The 8,968-nt window shown below is 38.1% G+C and overlaps 1 protein-coding gene across 1 annotated transcript; it reads right to left on the bottom strand.

Moving 5' to 3' along the window:
• Positions 1–2,123: 2,123 nt before the first annotated feature.
• On the bottom strand, positions 2,124–7,740 carry LOC140556931 (cytosolic sulfotransferase 3-like). Its single transcript, XM_072681039.1, has 8 exons — positions 7,717–7,740; positions 7,477–7,606; positions 5,484–5,612; positions 5,259–5,359; positions 4,121–4,247; positions 3,892–3,989; positions 3,507–3,681; positions 2,124–2,236 (listed from the first exon to the last, which is right to left on the bottom strand). The coding sequence occupies exons 1-8, from the start codon at positions 7,738–7,740 to the stop codon at positions 2,124–2,126; spliced, it is 897 nt and encodes a 298-aa protein (XP_072537140.1).
• Positions 7,741–8,968: the final 1,228 nt, after the last annotated feature.

Genomic DNA, 8,968 nt, shown 5'->3' with positions numbered 1-8,968 from the left:
TTTCTGCTGTTTTCTTTCTCAGTCCCTCTGTAGAGGCATTGCAGACTGTCTCAACCCACTCTTCAGTTCCTACAGGATGACTTTGTCTACCAAGAAGAAGAATGTAAGGATTTGCATGAACAACAATACTTACTGAGCCAACTCTAAAACATTAGTAAATAAACTTCAGATGAAATTGCTCACATAGTTTGTCTCTGCCATCTGTAGGTTAGATCTTCCCCAGTTGTCCCCAGGTTGGGAGGCTTTTGGCAATGTATCGCTGAGGATTTGAACTTATTATTTCCTCAAACTTGATAAGCAGCTGTTTGGTTGTAGGGCCACTTTAGAGCTGTAAAATAACACTACATAAAACACTTTCCGTCCTTTCTTGGACATACAGATACGTGCATACTGTTATGTAGATACTGCTTGGATTCCCATTCTTTATAATAGCTTTAAAATATGTATTCATGTTTTGGAGGCTCAACTTAAAGTGTACTGTTGATCAAATGAGATGCAGAAGTAAAAATGTGAGTTAGGAAAACATTTTAATCAACTTAGTTGAGTTAACTTAAACCATGCTCTGCAATCAATCATTTTGGCATTTTAATTTTGAGTACAAACATAGAAACAAACAAAAAGGTACATTTGCCCTGTGCTTTCAGGCCTATCAAATTTAAATCCTGCATCTCCACATTATAACCTGATTGACTGCTTCTTTGCAACTTAAAACAATGGTAACCATTAATTTTTCACCATTGTCCTACCTTTTAGACTATTTCTTTGCAACTTCAGAGAATCACAAACAAGGAATTTAGTTTTAGACACATTCTGCCACGTGTTGCAAGATGCCCATAACAAGATTACAAAGGTTTTTGTGTACTAAATCAAAGGGCATGCCACCATTTGCTAAAAGTTCTAACTGAGCATTTAGCAAGGATTTTATTAATGGAAACAGCAAAGAATTGTCAGTAGACCTTTCTAGATATGGAGTCATGGCACTACATAGCAGGCCAACCCAGCATGGTGGCCAAGTGGTAAGGCGTTGGTCTCAGGCAAAAACTATTCAAAACAAAACAAAACAGAAATCCCAAACAAACAAACAAACCAAAAAATTCTACAGGAAATTTAAATATTTTAGAGCACAATTTCAACTTATTTGCTATTATTAACAACAATAAAAACAAACAAAAAACAAAATTACATAACCATTCTGCATACCAATTATAGGTTTCCCTTTTGAATGTAACATATTACAATATGCAAATGAACAGTAATTATGTATTAACTTCTTAAAACATTAAGTTAATGATTCAGTTATTAATCCTAAAGATGATACTATTGTTATTTAGTTATTTAGTAGCTATTTAGTTTGCCAGATTTTGTGGCATTCTGTAGCGTTGTATTTTATGTGCCGTTGAAAGTGATGCAACTTATGATATTAAGTGTTACGTTATTTTCACATAGTAGGTCATGTACTTTGACAGGGGTGCCCAATCCTTTAAGATTGTATAGTTTTAAAAAATACTGTTTCCATTAAGCATCTTAACATTTTAAAAAGCAGCTTAGAACTTTTACTTTACTTTTACTTTAGCTTTTCTATAGTTTTCTTCCACTGTGCTATCCGTATACATCTTCTTATTGTGCTGTATTGTTTCATACTTTTGAAACAATACATTCTTATTGTCTTATTGTGGCTACTAGTTTTATATCTACCTATTTAGGACTAGTAGCCAAATATGATAAGTTTTTTTTTCATTTTAATCAATCGTTATGTATATTTTATGTAAACACTACTGTATTGCTTGACTTGTTTGCATATAGCAATCTTAGAGTAGATGGGTTTGTGTGTAAATTTTTCTTTTGTGACTACCTTTAAAGGATTCTGCACAAAGTTGGTTTTCAGTCTGAGTAATTCTACCCAACTGTGTGATAGTTTATGTGCATTAGATAAACTCATGTGACCTCGTTCCACTACTATGGTATTCTTAGAATGAAGGTTTGCGTGTTTGTGCTTGCAGGTGCGTGGGAGAAAAGCTGTCGGACTGAATGCTGTGCGTGAGAGAAAGACCAACACATGCTGACAAAACAGTGTGCTTGAACAACGTATGCTGTAAAGTACGATATGGAGGACTCATGATGCCTTAAAGCTCTGTTCGGAACTGGAGGGTGGTGTTCTTCATCTTCTGTTTGTAGTGTTCGTCAAACTGCTCGTTCTGAGCCACAGTGAAGTGATTCTTCCAGTCCCCGACTTTACCTTCAGAAACAAATATAGAGCGCATTATGCAGTTGAAAGGACCAGTTTCTCAAGCATTGCATTTCTTTTCTGACCTCGCACTCTGTGGCAGTATATGACTTAGTATTTGTTACTACTAATGTTGCTACTGTCTTTGGGGCTACAAATCTGAAATTAATGCAACAAATAAGGTTGTGTATTTGGAAGAACCTGCCAATATGATATATATCGGTTTAGGAAAACTGTCATAGTATGAGAAACACAACATCATATGCAGAAAATCTAAGTAAAAGAAAAATTTACTTTTTATCTAATCAGAACAGCGGGATCTGAAGACTGAAGATCTGAGAGTACAACACTGCTATCCAGCTGTCTGAGTGTAAATGCAACACAAAATGAATCACTGTCTGCCACAAATCTCCTTATGTTAATTAAATCAAATGAATATTTAAGTCTTTCAAATAAAAATGGATACTACGTTGTTGAGAATTGCGCAGTACTGCTGTTTATACTATTGCAAAACATAATATTGTGAAACTCAAATATACATAAACATAAAATATATATGAACAATCATAATCAACATGGGAAAAATCAGTTCTGAAAAAATGGTTGTTAAAAGTTTAAATCAAATAATCTAGATGTGAAAGAATAATGAGGCAGTCAAACACGCCACCGCCTTTTTGCTCAATTTGCTGAAATCTGTTGACATATTTCATGCAAATAAAATCTGCTGTTTTTCTCAGTTTTGACATGATTTGATTTACATTGTGTAAAATCTTGCACGTTGAATGGACCAAATGAAATGCTTCAAAATGATTTTTGAGGTATACGTTTTTTGCATGAGAGCAATGATGCCATAGTTCCATTCGTTAAACCACAGCAGGTCATATCACAATATCAAAACATATAAACATAATAGAGAGCGGTCATCAGACTGAGCTCTTCAGTTGTAGTCCAATCATTGGACTACAAAATTGACACTGAGGTTATAACAAGTTGATTAAAGCTGCATTTATTCCCAGTTATAATTCTAATTTAGCATTCAGCTAACAGTCGATCTCAACAATTGGACAGGTAGTAAATCTACAGAAATCTACAATTCTTAAATTTGTCATAGTTTTTATTTGTATGAGAACCATGCAAAATTTGCAAGTCTTTACCTGTTCTTACGTCTTTATTTAAGATAAAGACAATGAATGACCTCCTAGCAGTACCACCAGGGCCCACTAGGGCTCTAGTGGTACAGCGCTAGGCTATCATAAGATCAAGAGACTGAAAGCATATTAACCTTTGCGCATAAATGGGGACACTTTAAAGTCCATGGCTGGGACTGTAGAGTAGTTGGTCATCTTGTTCAGCTTCATGGTGTCGAAGTGAACGCCCTTTGTAATTCTCTCCCTTTCTTCTGTTGGTGTAGATAAACCAAGGAAGGAGCACAAACGCTCCACCTCACGCCCCGTGTCCTAGACAAGCAGGAAAGAAATACTCAAGGTCCACAAAATCAGAGATCCACAAGAATTACCATCAAATAAAACCATGGCTATGCATGGTATAACTAGTCTATAGTACAGCTGGACTAATGATCACCTTATGGTCATCCTAATGCCATTTTATTAGCCATGCGAGTGTAAGACAAAGCTAACAAATGTTTTTTTTTACTGTACTTTCCCTACCTCCACCATGTCCTCAAAGAACATGTAGTGAATGTTTGAGTAGGTCTGCTTCTTCTCCCAGTATCCGCACACATGATCATACCAAGGACCAAACACGGCTAATAGGTAACCGATACATACAGATAGATATCACATTGCATATTAGCAATTAATTTAATTAATTTAACATAATTAATTTAATTAATATCCATAAATTACTTTACCACTGGTCAATTTACATCACACTCACTCTTTCCATCCTTGAACCTCTGTAGATAAGTGTTCCAGTCTTGCGGATCCGGTGCTGTCAAGTTCATCCGGTCAAAGTGAAAAAAAGACACAGCGTTGTCTTTGGCATTACGAGCTACATAGATGACCTGCAGAGAAATATGATAAATAATACTGCTAACCTATGGAGGGTATTCACTGACACTAAGTGGAAAAAACATGGCTGCATTAATTATTAATTTAAAAATGGCAAAACCGGCAAAGAAACAACATTGCCTGCTCAAATTAAAGGCAGTTGGACTCCAAAGGCAACAATCCAACCCAATTACCAAAGAACCATGTGCTCGAAACAGAGACAGAGACCAGGAACGTCCAGCAAAGTAAGGCTCAAATCAAATATGAAACCTCTGAATAGCTGAAAGCAAAAAGTTGTGAATGGTCTTGAAAGTGTTTTCAGGCACATTTAGTACACTGGTTCATTTGGGTTTGCTTGCTTTACCTTGTTTTCGAACTTAGCATGTTGCTAAATTTGCAATTAACATGTTACTTCACCACACAGTGAGCTCCCATAAGTTTCAGTGCATGGGTTCCAGAATTGCAACCTCCATTTGTTTCTCTTTTTCTGAGCTTCCAGCAGTCTGTAAGAGGCTGGCACTGAATTCCTGCTGAATTTGTTTGTACAGTCAATCGCACAACAACTCTTTCCTGTCTTGTGTTGAAAAAAAAAATAGTGCTGCCACTCTGTCTGCCTTTTTGCCACTCAGTGGGAATGTCTGCAGTCTGTCACGCCACGTCCATACCCTTTATATATAGCATATATGGTATACGACATAAAATTGTTACTCTTTACTCTTACTGTTACTTTTTAAGGCCTGGTCATTTGTTTTGGTAATGTAGGACCTGCTCAGAGTTCAGTTTAAGCTCTCTTGGCAAATTAACTTTGTTATTTATGAACTTTGAAGTTATTGTAAAACAGAATTAGGGCTTGTTACACAACAACCACAAGACTTATGAAAGGGAACATTCCATGTTCCTTTTCCACAGTAAAGACATCATAGTAATTATGGTAATTAGGACTATTATTGGAGGTACCTCACTGAGTTGTTCACATTGGGAACAACATCCAAGAACATATAGGGAAGAAGCCTCACATACTGTACCCTGCAGTTTTGTTCCCAGAAGGACTTGGGCACCAGCTGTACAGGAAGGTGGGTTTTGATGAGGCGTGGAGTAGTGGGCAACTTGTCTGCCAGCTCCACCCCTAGTTAAGCACAAGAACACCTCTATTGCATTTCTGTTTGTATTGGAAATATTGGGGTCTACCAGCAATTTTTTACTTTTTGGGGGAATATTTGGAAGTGCTATGACTCTGTGAGACCACCGACCTGAAGGAATATCCGGGAGGGTTGCCTCAAGGAACGGTACCCGTATGTAGATGGGTTGGGAGGTCTGACGCTCCGGCGCTGCATTGCCAAAGTAGAGCAGGTCCAAAATGTAGGACACCCAAGTAGTCCCTGTTGGAGACGAACATTATATTTAGCATTATATTTAGTCAGTGGTCAGTCAGTGGTCTAATGCTAAGATACTAAGAGTCTGGGGCGCTGCCAGGGATTTTGGGCCCCATGAAAAGATATTACACTGGGCCACACAACTCCAACAACTCCACAGGCCCTCCACTGTCCTGCAATTGTGGCAGCAGCCAACAGCAGAAATTGATTGAACCTAGTATTGGTGTGCTATGAAATTAAATAAATATAAAATGGCTTTTACTTATGTACAGTGGGGAAAAAAATATTTAGTCAGTCACCAATTGTGCAAGTTCTCCCACTTAAAAAAAATGAGAGAGGCCTGTAATTGACATCATAGGTAGACCTCAACTATGAGAGACAAAATGAGAAAAATAATTCTGAAAATCATATTGTCTGATTTTTAAAGAATTTATTTGCAAATAATGGTGTAACTGTAACTTCTTCTTTAAGAGGCTTCTCTGTCCTCCACTCATTACCTGTATTAATGGCACCTGTTTGAAGTCGTTAACAGTATAAAAGACACCTGCCCACAACCTCAAACAGTCACACTCCAAACTCCACTATGGTGAAGACCAAAGAGCTGTCGAAGGACACCAGAAACAAAATTGTAGACCTGCACCAGGCTGGGAAGACTGAATCTGCAATAGGCAAGCAGCTTAAGCAGCTTGGTGTGAAGAAATCTACTGTTGGAGCAATAATCAGAAAATGGGAGACCTACAAGACCACTGCTAATCTCACTCGATCAGAGGCTCCACGCAAGATCTCAGCCCGTGGGGTCAAAATGATCACAAGAACTGTGAGCAAAAATCCCAGAACCACACAGGGGGACCTAGTGAATGACCTGCAGAAAGCTGGGACCAACGTTACAAAGGCTACCTTCAGTTACACACTACGCCGCCAGGGACTCGCCAGGGGATCTTGCAGTGCCAGACATGTTCCCCTGCTTAAGCCAGTACATATCCGGGCGCGTCTGAAGTTTGCTAGAGAGCATTTGGATGTTCCGGAAGAGTATTGGGAGAATGTCTTATGGTCACATGAAACCAAAGTAGAACTGTTTGGTACAAAAGGAGAGTGAAAGCTGATTTGCATCCAAAGAACACCATACCAACTGTGAAGCATGGGGGTGGCAACATGCGGCTGTTTCTCTGCAAAGGGACTAGGACGACTGGTCCGTGTACATGAGAGAATGAATGGGGCCATGTATTGTGAGATTTTGAGTGCAAACCTCCTTCCATCAGCAAGGGCATTGAAGATGAAACGTGGCTGGGTCTTTCAGCATGACAATGATCAAAGACAAAGGATATATAAAGTATTGAAATGAACTTTTGATATTGACCAAATACTTATTTTCCACAATTATTTACAAATAAATTCTTTAAAAATCAGACAATGTGATTTTCTGAATTTCTTTTCTCATTTTGTCTCTCATAGTTGAGGTCTACCTATGATGTCAATTACAGGCCTCTCTCATCTCTTTAAGTAGGAAAACTTGCACAATTGGTGACTGACTAAATATTTTTCCCCACTGTAATACCATATAGTTTAATCATTAAAATCATTTGATGTTATTTTTAAAATATGTATTTTTTATTATGATATGTTGGTGCTCTTGGGGGCCCTCTGGTGCCGTTGGGGGCCTAAGCGGTCGCGTAATTTGCATGCTGTGAAACATCCTGACCAAGCTTTTTGGGCTCCTCAACAGTCCAACTTTCTTTGCAGACAATATTATCACTCAACGTGGTCTTCTCTCTTCTGCCTTGGCTGACAGCTATAGAACAGACATGCTTAACTAAGGACCAACCAAGTAACTGAGGTGTAACCCCCCTTCCTTTTAGCAAAGCCCACACACCTGCTTTGGGATAAGTGGTGATTAAAATGTCGTCTGGTCTTGCTTGAAAGTTCTGAATGTTCTCCCAGTTGTCAGTGAAGAAGTGAACCATAGAGATGCCTTCAAACTCAATCAGCTCCGAACGACTAGTCTTCACGTAGAGCATGAAAAAAAGGGAATTCAAATAAAGCATATGAAAAGTACATATTATACTGTATATTGAAGTGGAAGCGATTTGCAAAAGATTAGTTGCTGACTCACCAAAGGTAAATCAGATCCTTCCATCATGAAGTACAAAAGTGTTTTTGTTTAACCCACTTCTTATCGCATTTCTCTGGTTTATCTTTCTTTTTTTTTTTTGGTTCTCCTTCCGATAGCAGGTCTGGAAATCTTTTCGCTTACCCTACTCTTGTACTTTTCACAGTTGATCTTTGCCCACTTTATATTATGTACCGCCTCTACACAGGTCAATCCCACCAGAGTTTATAATATGCACACACAAGCATTGCCACTGTAATCTTTGCAGTATAAGAATGTTTGGATTCAGTGAACTCCCTACTCCTACACCAGGAGGATGCCAAAACTGGCCTGATGAGTGAGATTTGTCAGTCATGTAAATGGTACAGCTGTTGAAGTTACATATGCTTTCAGTCAACCCAAAAATACAAACACAAACTCTGGGCACATTCCTTTCAGGCCTGAAATGGGTAGTGTGGTTAACACAGTTAATGTGTGTTAAAGTGTTCATATTTTAAGTATGCTTGGACAGGCTTTAGATATATTACTGCATATGTATTTAAATCCATATTCTATATAAATTTGATTTTTTTTTTTTTTATTAAAACACAGTCAATCCAATTTCCATTCCTGGATTTCAGGTATTATCAGGGTTCAGGTATCAGTTATTATAATTGATTTGCCACATAGTGTCATACAAGGATTACAAAGTCCACAACAACCCTCAACATTAAGGGCAGACTGGTACAACACTATATAGATTATAAGTAAACACATAGAGGGAGGGTAGCCTGGGGGGAACCACTACACACTGATGGTGAATAAAGGGGGGGGGCATGCCCAGTATGCAAATAGATGGTGCCAGATGCCAATGGGAAAGTAGAGTTTTACTCAAAGAGGTTGTATTCCACACACACACACACACACACACACTGTATATTACTAAAGCATCACAGCTGACTCAGTTACTGGACTTGCCGTGAAACATGTTTGAGTATGGGAGAGGTGATTAAACTCAATATCAGTGCAGTTTATTATTTAGTGTGTGCCGTTTTTAGCTTAAGTGGGTCGAATCGCTGTCCATTTGAGTTGATCAACTGAGTTGATTTGCAAGATTTGCAAGTATGCATAATATAATAGTACCATAAAACTTACACTGTAATAAACAGCCGGTACTGTAATAAAACCCTCCTCCATTAAAGTTATAACATTTTTAAGTTTGCTAAACCTTGTTTTGCTACAGTGCACTAAAGTGTACTTATAGCCACACTAATGT

The sequence above is a fragment of the Salminus brasiliensis genome, chromosome 6, assembly GCF_030463535.1.
Source record: "Salminus brasiliensis chromosome 6, fSalBra1.hap2, whole genome shotgun sequence".
Taxonomy (NCBI): domain Eukaryota; kingdom Metazoa; phylum Chordata; class Actinopteri; order Characiformes; family Bryconidae; genus Salminus; species Salminus brasiliensis.
The sequence above is the reverse complement of the archived record's forward strand: the minus strand, read 5'-3'. Positions and strand labels throughout refer to the sequence as shown.